This window comes from Hibiscus syriacus, unplaced genomic scaffold (assembly GCF_006381635.1).
Source record: "Hibiscus syriacus cultivar Baekdansim isolate YM2019G1 unplaced genomic scaffold, ASM638163v2 tig00110483_pilon, whole genome shotgun sequence".
Classification (NCBI taxonomy): domain Eukaryota; kingdom Viridiplantae; phylum Streptophyta; class Magnoliopsida; order Malvales; family Malvaceae; genus Hibiscus; species Hibiscus syriacus.
In genome coordinates, this window is record NW_024062759.1 from 1,934,850 (window position 1) to 1,947,853 (window position 13,004).

At 34.6% G+C, this 13,004-nt stretch overlaps 1 protein-coding gene across 1 annotated transcript; it reads left to right on the plus strand.

The window, feature by feature from the left end:
- Positions 1-8,638: 8,638 nt before the first annotated feature.
- On the plus strand, positions 8,639-11,589 carry LOC120129247. Its single transcript, XM_039146803.1, has 3 exons — positions 8,639-9,142; positions 11,114-11,305; positions 11,425-11,589. Exons 1-3 carry the CDS (start codon positions 8,651-8,653, stop codon positions 11,587-11,589), a joined length of 849 nt encoding a protein of 282 aa, XP_039002734.1. The 5' UTR covers positions 8,639-8,650.
- The last annotated feature ends 1,415 nt before the right edge of the window (positions 11,590-13,004 follow it).

The window sequence follows — 13,004 nt, forward strand, 5'->3', positions numbered from 1 at the left end:
CGGTATGTGTTAGAAAAATGATATACTTAAGAGAAAATAACCTCAGTGACAAAAAATGCCTTATAATATACGATTTTAATCAATTTTTTTTGGATTTGCCAAAATGACAAACAAATTCGCAATGCGAATTCCAATTTCGCAGCCCAGTTTCTAATTTCGCAACGCGAATATGTAAATCGTATTGCGATTTTTCAAATTCGCCACGCGAAAGTCAAATCGCAACACAGAAGTCAAATTCGTAACGCGAAAGTCAAATGTTTTTACGCAAAACACAATATTAATTTCGCAACACAAATGTAAACAATATTATCGCAAATCATCTCTAACCTAAAACCCTAAAGCACAACTCAGTCCCATCTCCATCTCTCAATCTCTACGGCGGCATCCGTCCCCATCTCCGACGAAATCCGTCCCTATTTCCGACGAAATCCGTCTATCTCCATCTCTCAGAGAAACCCTCACAACCATTCACGGTCAGAAATGGAAAATCAACCACCAATGGTTAGTTTTTTAATTGTTTTTATTTTGAAATTTTTGTATTATTATTAGATTAACCACTTCACTGAGATTGTTAAATTCATTCGGTTGCTGCCAATACTGCTAAACTGTTTAGTCTTTAACCCTGTGAAGTTAGTATATGTCTTTGTTTTGTCTTTTTGTTAAAGAAACCCTAAATCGCAACACCAAATTCGCAACGCGAAACTAAAATCGCGTTGCGATTTTCATTTTCGCGTTGCGAATTTAAGTTTCAGAAACTTCTTTTATTCTGCAAATTGAAACTTGAATGAATTGCATTTCTTCAACCAAAAAACAAAGACAAATACTAACTTCACAGTGTTGCTAATTTAAGTTTCAAGAATAAACTACTACACTTTATGTTGTCCTTGAACCTGCACTAAACCTATATGTTATCCTTTTAAATGTTTATATAAGTGCTTACTTCTGGAATGTTATCTGATGCATTTTGTGAACTATGATGGAATAATAACTTGGGTGAATACTGTGCTAGTATGAAACATATTTGGCTTTGTTTTCACTGTTTAATATCATGTCTGTTTATAGTGTATAATTTGTAGTTTTTGGTATATCTAACTTGGCATGTTTATTGTTTTTGTAAAAAAAAAATTTGGTTGCATTGACCTTAAGGAATAAATTAAGCCTAGCCACTAAAATTGCGTCGACGCTTACACCTTTACAAAGAAAATTGTTTGAGGATACTTGCTTCGGGCCATGGATGAAAGTGCAACATACGGGTGGAGATGTTATGTTTATACATTTGTTTCTTCAGACCATGACTAACGATCTACCCGAGGGGGTACAACGTGGTGATGAGGAGATATGGTTTCACTTTCCTTTGGCACCGGCGTATACTTGTTTTGGGCGGGAGGAGTTTTGCTTAATCACCGGTCTACGCTTCGGACACGATGACGTAGGTCGGTACACTAGTCATATCGCCCGCCCATCATGGTTATATCGGGTTTTTCCTGAGCTGGCAAAGTCGAAGCCGAGTATACACGTCGACGACTTGAAGAGATTATTTGATAAATATGGTTTTACTCGGATGGATGACCTTGATGTTGTCCGAGTATGCCATTTATTACATTTGCATGCCGACTTTTTAGGCAAAGAGGGCAGACAACCAATCTCTGAGGACCTAATATTATTGGTAGATGACCTAAATGCATGTAACATGTTTCCGTGGGGTTCATATCTATGAAAAGATACCTGGAAGAAGTTGTCATCTGCCTTTGAGGATCAAAAAAGTTTGCGGGGCGATGGTTCTAAATACACTTTGACAGGCTTTACTTGGGCCTTTAAGGTAAGAATTTCTATATAATGTTTCCAAAATTATAATTAATTATTTAACAATTACTACTGTTTGTGTATTATATTATTTTGTAGATTTGGATATTTGAGGCTTTCCCCAACATGAGTACATATGTGATAAAAAGATCAAATGATATTCCCAGGGCTATTACCTAGAGGAGGATCCGCATGTTGGATTGGAAAGATTTACCCCCATATACGACGACAAAGATAGGCGACCGACAAAGAGGCCACGATATTTATCTCCCTGTTCTCCACCTCCACGGGATGAGTTAGGGGAATTACATGATGAGGTCGGTGTTTTGCGTCATGAGGTCGGTACTTTACATGAAGATAATGGTGCATGGCGTGATGAGGTTCGATCCTTACATGGTGAGGTGGATTTTTTAAGCGATGACAATGGTGCGCTACGTGGTGAGGTATCTACTTTACGTGATGAGGTTGCCGCTCTACGCGAGATTGTTTCATCGTTGCAAAATAAGGTTCATACTCTACACAATGAGGTAAATTTGTTTAATACTATACTAAAAATGCAAATAACCTTTTTTCGACATTATTTATTTACTGATTTATGTATTAATTTATTTTCAGCGGCCCGATAAGGTAGATGTTTTACGTCAGATTTTTCTTGCACAACGGGGTTCACGCATCAGAAGTCGTACACGTGCCATTACGTCTCCGTTCACCCCACTAGTGCCAAGACTCCGTATGAAAAAGCCCGATGCACCTATCATCATTCAAGAGGCGCCTCCTATCGTTCAAGAGGCCCCTCTCATCATCGAAGAAGCCCCTCCTACCGTTCAAGAGGCCCCCGTCATCGTTCAAGAGGTCTCGCCCGCCGTTCAAGAGCCCAATGCATATGGCGTCATATGTCGACATATTGATAAACCCCCTCGTGTGCCTGATATAATGGATGTGAGTTGGCTTTCGTATGTGTTACCAGCCAGTACCATTCCTCAGCAGGAGAGGGAAACACTACCGGACACAATTACGGATAATACCCTTTGGGCTAAGACCGCAGTTGATTTTTATCTACATGAGCGGAGCAAGGGGTGTTTTTCTGACATATGCCAAATAGACGATGCTATTCATTTGTTTCTTGATCGGTCTTGGTGGGGTGTTTTATTAGGGGTTGAAGATAATGGCTATATCGAAGGGGTGATAAGTCTTATATTCTTCTTATATTGCATTTTGATTAATTTTTTTTAAATTATTAATAAATTCACTAATATATTTATTTTTTTATAAAACAACTTATTGATGCATGGGTGTCACGTCTTCTAATAATAATAAAATTGAAGAAAAGAGATACTCGATGGACTATTATGTCGACGTCTTTTCACGCAGCTCACTTGAAGGATCAGAGAGATGTTTCATATAAGTTGGCTAATCGAAAAGCTAAACTTTATCCTGCGTGGTGGGAGGTCGATAAGGTTAGTATTTATTTTTTTTGAATATTTTAATAGTTTTCATAAATTTTATTTGATGTGCGCAATTATTTATGATTACAGGTGTTTATCCCTGTTTTGGAACATCGTCATTGGCTTCTTATCGAGCTTCAGCTCCCATCCCTGAAGACAATGGTATATGACAGCATGTTGAATTACATACCATTGTCTGATTTGAGAGATATTATTACTAAGGGATGGAGCGATCATTTGGCTAAATACTTGAATGCGATTGATTATTGGATAAATTCTGGAAACAAGAAGCCAAAGAAGTTCAAAATTACAATGATTAGAGACGAGAATGCGCCACAACAAACGTAGGGAGCCAAAGGGGATTGTGGTCCTCTCGTATGCTTGTAACGTTTGAACACAGGAAGTATACAGTATCTACCTCCCACAGATAGAGATAGAGCTTCAGTAAGCTTGTGGTTTCGGCATTATATGGCCAGATCGATATATGCGAGACGCTGCCTATCTGCATCTGCGTGCTAAAAGTTGTACATAAACAATTGCTAAGTTTGAGCAAGTGTTGTTAACATATATACTCTTTAATTGGTTTGAAAATATTTGGTTAAGCACCTAGAGTAATTTATTGTTTGTTGGTTTTAGATGTGTAGAAAGTGTTGTTTGAGCAAATGTTTGTTTTTGCAGGTTAATCCTGAAGTGAGATGCGTGAAATGTATTTGTGCATAAACAACAGTCTGGGGTACACTTTTTTTTCTTTGTTTAATTGAATTTTACATTGAAAGTTGATTTGTTTAATTGATGAGGAAATAAGATTTATTTTTTGATTAATTGATTTGTAAAAGTTGATTTGTTTAATTTGATTTGTAAATAAGAATTATTTTTTGCTTGTTTAATTGATTTGTAAAAGTTGAATTGTTGTTTCTAAAAAATTCAATCTGCATTATATTTGAAGGCAAAAAAGACATGTTGAAGGTACAAATTCGCAACGCGAAAGTCATTTCACGTTGCGATAGTCAAATTCGCAACGCGATTTTCAGTTTTCGAATTTGACTTTCTCGTTGATCGCAACATACAACATCAAGGTATATACAACATAAAACACATTCCAAGCTATAAATACAAGATAATGACACTTGAAGAAGCAAGAGAACAACTATCCAAAAAATCAAACATAAGAGAAAATCCCAACATGATAACAACTGAACAGATCATATCAATGTTCAAACTCAAGTTGTAGATTTTGATTTCCTTTTGCTTGGCACCATATGAGATTTTGATTTCCTTTTACTTGGCACCATATGAGCTTTGGATTTTGATGAGCATCGGAAGCATTTCGGACTTATGATTTGGGTGGTACTCAGAAGCATTTCAGACTTATTATTTTTGTTATTATTACAAGTTGTAGCCCTCAATTATCGGGATTTTTAGTTGCCATTTGTTGCATTTCTCGTATACCACCCAGATCATACGCCCGAAACGTTTCTGACGCTTTAAAGTTTACCAAAAAATACGATGGTCAGGATTTCCCTCGCGTTTAAAGTTGAAAAAAAACAATGAAAATTAGGAGTAATCAATGATAACATCCATATTGGCTTGGGCTAATATTTATAGTGGAGCCGAAATTTATATTGAAATTCAAACTCAAATTGAAATTGAAATTCAAACTCCAATTACATATGAAATGAATTTGAAATGCAATGTTAAATTGAATATGAAAAATGCATAATTGATTCATATTGTTAAAGTAACATACTTTATGAACCATCAAGCTAAAAGACAATATTGATTGAGTTCAAAGTTGAGTTGTGAGTTGATGAGGTTGTCACACTTGTCACATGGTTGGAATAAAGTACTCACATGGAAGAGATAGATTGTTTTGTTATACACAACCCATCTCATCTGAATGAAAAAATACATACAATATAATCAAACCAAAACATACATACACAACAAATTTATACATAACAATGTTCAAATAGTGTACTCACAAAAAATGAAATTAATCCGATGAAAAAGGGTTATTTCTAACGAAGTCCGGAACATTATTTTTCTAAATAATGTACCTATAATAATGTTCAAATAATGTACCCACAACAATGTTTAATTAATTTGTTGTTTAATTTTCAATCTGCATTATGTTGAAGGTAAAAAAACCTGTTGAAGGTAAATTCGCAACGCGAAAGGTAAATTCGCAACGCAAAATAAGCGTTGCGATAGTCAAATTTGCAACACGAAAGTCAAATTCGGTTCATTTTACGTTGCGAATTTGACTTTTGTGTTGATCGTAACATACAACATCAAGGTATATACAACATCAAACACATTCCAAGCTATAAATACAAGCTAAGGACACTAATCTTGAACCGAGCATTCATGTCAGTCATAATTTCATATCCCCGATATACCCTTCCATTCAAAAACATTAACTCAGCCAGAAAACCACCCAACACCTTTTTGTTTGCATGTCTATGGTGAGGAAAAACTTGGGTTCTTGAACATGTATGTTTATCAATAAAAGTCCTAACTTGAAACATTTCACAATCTTTTATCCTCTTTGTAATCATACGCAACGTACAATTTTTGTCAATCATACACCTTGTTTCGAAACGATCTTTGCTTCATTTGTTAACTCTTAGTTGATAGCCATCTTCCACACATTTCGTATACAAAGCTATCTTCAAGTCTTCCTTTGTATTAAAACAATCATCTTTCTTGATACGAATAACTTTTGTGTAACAATCAACTGATATCTTTACCAACTTTTCTTCCGGTATCTGAAGTAATTCTGGCATATTCCAGTTATACTCCCGTGGCATTTTCTTCTTTTTCCTTTCTTCGGGGACTTCTTCTTCTTCTTCTTCTTATTCAGGGTTATATGAATTACATAATAGATGTTCAATATGTTCATTCACAATCGTAACTTCCTCTTTATTATCATCAACAACATCTTCCTCGGCAGCGGCTGTTTCATCATCAAAATTCGGGTATTGACCAATATCAAAATCATTACATGCAGGGTCTGTTTCTTCTTCCATCACATCATCAAAATCCGAGTATTGACCAAGATCAAAGTCCGGGTATTGACCAAGATCAAATTTTGAATACTGACTAGTACTCACAATTTTTTCTGTTGGCTCATAATCGTCTAACTGGTCAATACGAAAACCGGAAATTAGTGCTGAAAGTTGATTGGGATTTGGATTAGGAAAAGGTTGTGGGTTTTGAGATTGTGTTTGATATTGTTTTTGGTATTGGAAATGTGGTGAAACAAAATTTGCTTGGTGATGAAATTGTGGTGGAACCATTAAATTTTGGGTTTAAGAACTTAGTTGATTACAACCCGCTACTGACCAAACTTCACTACTTCTAGGTTCAACAACATACAATGTAACATCATCTTCTTGCGAAACACTAATGTAAGCAATGAATCGTTCAACATCTTCATTGTCGGTTAACAAATAAACTTTACCTTTTCTCAGATAAGATAGCCTAAATCCACTTAGAGGCTCTAAATTCAATTTCTTTGCAACACGTAACATTAGAGTTTCATAAGTTAACTTTTTAATGACAGTTTTAGTTGAAAATTCATGGGTAAAGACACATATTGTAAAACACCATGAACATTCTCCCATGACCCTCCAAAACACAAATCTATCCAAACATGATCAACATTAGATGATTTCATTCTTAAAATTGTAAATTAATTTACTAAACAAACGAGCTATAAACTATATATCATCACTAACTTAGAGAAAAACATACATTTATTAAGTTGATAGTTGATAATTTGGGAGAGAAATCATTGAAAAATTATATAGAAATAAAATTATGTGAAAAAAATAGAGATGGGGAAGATGTCGTTGGATATAGGAACGGATGTCGCCGGAGAGAGTGATAGATGGAGATGAAATGAGTTCCGATTTAGGGATTTAGGTTATGAGTTGATGTTGCTGCGTTGTTATATACCCAAAACATTTGTGTTGCGAAACTAAACCTGTTGCGAATTTTGAAATTCAGTTGCTAATTTGACTTTCGCATTGTGAATTTGGAAAATCGCAGCGAAATTGGAAATTGGAATTTGCGTTACGAAATTGGAATTCGCGTTGCGAAATTGGAATTCGCGTTGCGAATTTGTTGGTCATTCTGGCAAATAAAAAAAAGTTGGTTAAATTTCGTATATTATAAGGTATTTTTGGTCACTGAGATTATTTTCTCTATACTTAATGGTCAAAATCAGTCAAAAGATTTAATTAGTTCAATTTATAGATGAGAGAATTTAGTTAATTTAATTTTTCAATTTGGTGGTTCAATTGGTTGTAAAATATGTTTAGAAGATTAATTGATTTTTTTTCAAAAGTTTAGGAGTTTCATACACCCTTGAGAGATTAGAACGTAAATTCTAAAATTTTGAGTTTTTTATTTTATTTTTTGATTGATTTTAATATTTTTACCTTTTTCAAATTTTTTATTATACGTGACATGTTCTAATTAGATTACATAATCTATTTTAATGGTAAGCTTCAATGATATATAGTGATAAACAAAATGATTGTATAAGACTAATTTGAGGGAAAAAATACTGTGGACCAAACTGAAATTTAGGTAAGTCACAGGGAATAAGATGTATTAAGCCATTTTTTAAGTGAAACCGGCGAGTTAGGGAGGGGTCCTAGCTAGTTGGGTCAGGTACCCAGTAAAGACTAATAAGCAAACAAAGGCAGTTAGAAGCTAGGGCAAAGACAAAGCAAATACCTTTTGCGTAGGTGGCTTTCCAAGCTGGCTCTAGGCCCCCATGGCTTAAACAAACACCCGAATCCTGCGCCATAGATCGGCCGACCCACATCACGACAATTTTTCACATATTTTTTCCTCCATTCAAATCAAGCCACCTGCATTATTTAATTTGATTTAGGTATAATGACAAAAAATACTGTTAATAATTTATTAAATAATTATTTTAGTTTTTTTAAATATTTTAGCTCTTAATTAAATAATTGTTATCTATTGGTCAATATCAAGATTAAGGTGTTTGAAATCACAAGTACATAAACAATGACATAACATGTGCCGAAACTAAAAATATAACATTTGTCTAAATTAATTACATGACTATTAGTATGTTATCACTCTAGATACATAAATATTTTCACGTTATCAAAAAATATTAATAATTAATAAGTTATCAATTATCATCTAATTAAGTTTTTTTATTTTATAATTTTTTAGGTCAAAATATAAAAAATAATATAAAGTTAAAATAATTATTTAATTAAACGTGAAAGATATTTTTTGGTCGTCGTGCCTTTAATCTACTCGCTCTATTTATATACACGTCTGACGAATTAAGGACCCCTATCCAAGCTTTGAAGCCCGATTGAGTTACAAGTGGTGCTGCTATAGTTCTGCTAATGGATTGCTTTCCCTCTGCAACCAACTTTAGCTCATCATTCATTGATGGGTCGTCTTCTTCTTCTTATTCTTTGACAACCAACACCAAAGAGAAGACGATCAAGGTAAGCAAAAAGGGCAAAGGAGCCGTAAAACTATCGACCGATCCGCAAAGTGTGGCGGCTAGAGAGAGGAGGCACCGTATAAGCGACCGGTTCAAGATCTTGCAGAGCATGGTTCCCGGTGGGACGAAGATGGACACCGTCTCGATGCTCGATGAAGCCATCCATTACGTAAAGTTCCTCAAGACTCAGATATGGCTTCATCAAGCCATGATCAATGAGTGCCCGTCTCTCTTCGTTCCGTCCCGATCTTTTCCGGTCGGAGCGAATGTTTACCCGTCGTTAAACCCTAGTGATCTAAACCCTGCAATGCTGCAATCACAGGTGCTGCCATTGCCTGATCCTTGCTTCCAGGGTCAATACCAACAAAACTTGCCTTATGACGTGTTCGTGAATCATCATCAATAACTTGATCATCTCGTTTTAATGTTGTCTCAAAAGATCGTGCTTAGGGATATATATTTATATATGTGTGTGCATCATGATTAAATATTGTAACAAAGTCTAATGATGTAGCTGCACCCATCAAGGAAGGAATTTGCATGTATTCTGTATTCATAATCTGTTCTTGAGTGAACTTTCATAAATATCTAGTGTACTTCTTGGATTCGATGATAAAGTAGAAACGCGTGTACATGGACGCGCATATCATTCTCAAGCAAGATCATGTAAGAAAAAGAAGGAAAAGTTGCCATGCACGTACACAATCTCAGTTTTAGCAATGATTTTTATAGATATTTTACACATATATACTGCTGTATTTCTGCTAGATTTTCTCAATAAGTAAAACTTATAATGTTAATCATAAACTACCACAATCTCATTTATACCATCTGTGTGTATATATATATATTAACATTAAGAATTTGTCTTAGGTCTTTATTTTGGTAAAGATGAAGCTTTTAACTAAACTATTACTTTTGATTAGGCCGAGATTGTTAATCCTAGGAGGCAGTGCCGAGCTTTGCCTAAGGGTCCGTTCCATTTCCTTTTTCTTTTTTGTTCTTTTATAGGTTCACTACAACAAAATGGGTTTATAGCGGCGTTTTTAGAATAAACGCCGCTAAAGACTGTACTTTAGTGGCGTTTTTATACAAACGTCGTTATATACTCGTACTTTAGTGGCGTTTTAATACAAAAGCCGCTAAAGACTCGTACTTTAGTGGCATTTTTAATATAGACGACGCTATAGACTCATATTTTAATGGCGTTTTTATACAAACGCCGCTAAAGACTCGTACTTTAGTGGCATTTTTATACAAACGCCGCTATAGACTCGTATTTTAGTGGCGTTTTTATACAAACGTCGCTATAGACTCATACTTTAGTGGCGTTTTTATACAAACGCCGCTATAGACTCGTGCTTTAGTGGCGTTTTTATACAAACGCCGCTATAGACTCATACTTTACCGCTATAGACTCGTGCTTTAGTGACGTTTTTATACAAACGTCGCTATAGACTATGCTTTAGTGGTGTTTTTATACAAACACCGCTATAGACTCGTTTTTTAGTTGGAGTCGTTGTTGCTAGCAACTTTATGTTGTAAATACATTCTTTAAATTGAGAACACAATAGTATTTTATTAATTATTTTGAGATTTGCAGAATAATGGAATAGATCAAGGCATTTTGAAACGAGTGTTTGTTGATTTAAATTTGTTCATCTAATATAATATAAGCCATATATATAAATATTAAAAAAATTACTATATTTTTTTTTGAACAAAAAGGAAAAGCCAGCTGTTCACCACAGCCGTTTCGAACAAAGGAAAAATAATAAATGGGTTCTGCTGAAAAATAAATACTGCCTCAAAAATGGAAATTGTGGGAGCTGGCTTTTCATTCCCTTGCTTCCTCTGAAAATAGACGATAAGAGCTCTTCAGCAAAGGAAAAATAGAAAAGAAGATAGATCTGATATACTAGGAAGAGACCATGTTTGAAAGTTTCTCTACGGTGGATCAATCCAACGTCGGTCTTCGGCGGCTCGAGATTCCACTTGCGTAGGGTTTCTTCGACCCAGAAGCGATCTGTCGACGCTAAACTCCAATCAGTTGCTAAAAGGCGGGTTATCTTGTTCCCTTCTCGTTGTATAAACCTGAAAGAATATGCATGAAAATCCTCTACTCGTTTCTTTATTTCTTGTATCATTGCACTAATCACCAAGAAATTGGGATTTGTTGATTGGAGTTTTAGGATTATAGATCTAGAATCTCAATTTTTATAAGAAATACATCCCTGTTATCATGAAGCCTTCTAATAAGATTTTTATTTTAAAAGAATATAATACTATTTTTTAAATATACTTTTGAGTCTTGTACATGTTATTTAGTTGTTACTGAGTGGATAGCTTTTTGTTGCAGGAGCTGTGGTCATTGCTAGAGTTCATGATTCCTGATCTCTTTGCCACTAAGGATGTGGACTTGAAGAAGCTACTAAATGTAGAAGACAGGGAGTTGGTTGGTCGTATGAAGTCCATTATGGGACCATTCATCTTGAGGCGTCTGAAATCGGATGTTATGCAACAACTTGTCCCAAATATGCAACGGGTTGATGTTTTCTTACTCTTAGTTTTTAATTAGATATCGATTCTTCTTGAGAGACTTCAATTTGAAAATTCCTTTCTAGCATTGTCTGTCCCAGTATTTTATAGTAGCTAAGTATCGTTCTGCAGGTTGAGTATGTAATCATGGAGAAACAACAAGAAGATGTATATAGGGAAGCCATAGAGGAGTATCATACAATTTCACAAGCACGCATAACCAAGCTTTCAGAGTCTTACATCAATAATATTGTTGGAATTCTTCCTCGACGTCAGATCTCAAACTACTTTGTTTAGTTTAGAAATGTGCTTGATGCATTTCCTTATTTTCCCCTTGTCATGTATTTAATTTCAAAAAAGGTTCTTGGTGTTTAAACCTAGGTTCTTTGCTTTGAACTTATCTAGATTGCAAATCATCCATTATTAGTGAGGCGAGTTTATAAGGATGAGGACGTCGTTCACTTTTCTAAAAGGTTACATTCAATGAGTGTTTTTGAATGTACCTTGGACAGAGTAATCGAGGAACTAAGGAATTACAATGACTTCTCCATTCATCAGGTAATACTTTTTATTAAGATTTTTCTTTTTGCATTTGTGTAAGGTTGTGAAAGAAGATAAAATAGGATTAAAGAGGGTGTTTCTTAAGTACTAAAAGAGGATTAGAATGTTGGCAGTTTCTGTTCATTCTATTAGCACATTCTATAAATTTTCCACGCAATATGAAGACCTATATTTTAGTTCTCTTTCTGCAATGGTTCCCTCATTAATTAAATGTATATTAAGTTGTTTAGTAGTATAAAAAACAGTTCCAGACTGATTCAACCAAAAAGCTTAAATTCTGAGCTGAGTGATTGAATTTGGCTTTTAACGCCTACATGTTCTGGGCCCATCGTTGACCTTGCACTGAAACTGAAATGAGGGAACTCAAGATTTGAATAACTTAAGTATTCAACCTAAGTTTCTATGTGAGTATTCTAGGATGTGATTTTAATTACTAAAATCTTCAAAAAAAAATGTAGGCTATATATATATATATATATTCATACATGTTCTTGGGTGTCAAACGGCTGGTCCATGTTCGGAGGTTTTTTAGAGTTCTTCACCCAAGTCCAGTCAATAGCCTGCCACCTCTCAAGAAAATATATAAAAAATGTATTAATATTTATATAATTTAGTTTTAATAAAATTATTTATTAAATAGTAATTCGAGCTGATTTGAATTTGTAAAACCTTGTCCAAGGCATGGCTTATATAGGCCAGACGAGTAACTCGACTCTTAAAAAGGTCTAATGGTTTTGCTCTAAATTCATTTTAGATTTATCTGGTCTTTCAGTTTGGGTCATATTTTCTCCTTTGAGGTGTGGGGTTAAAGCATGTTAAGATTTCACAACTATTACGATAATATATATATAATGTAGAGCATGTTGGCTCATATTGCTATTAGCGTAGGCTTAACTTGTTATGTGTCACGAATCATGGATTGAAACTAAGATATTTACAGGTAAAGAAATTTTCTCAAATTCAATCATGATAAAATTCATGACGCAAATTAATATTTATGGTTTTTGTACTATATGATTTAGTTCATTTGTTTATGGTTTTTGTACTATATGATTTAGTTCATTTGTTTAGTGCATTTGTACTATACGTGTAGACCAATTCAATATGACCATTACTCTCTTTTAGATAAGTTAGGGAACCATTATGGCATT

Coding starts and splice junctions, on each gene's coding strand:
- LOC120129247 (XM_039146803.1), top strand. CDS start 8,651: ATGGATTGCTTTCCCTCTGCAACCAACTTTAGCTCATCATTCATTGAT. Junction 9,143..11,113: donor ACTTGCCTTATGACGTGTTC/GTGAATCATCAT, acceptor TTTTTGTTGCAG/GAGCTGTGGTCATTGCTAGA. Junction 11,306..11,424: donor CAAATATGCAACGGGTTGAT/GTTTTCTTACTC, acceptor ATCGTTCTGCAG/GTTGAGTATGTAATCATGGA.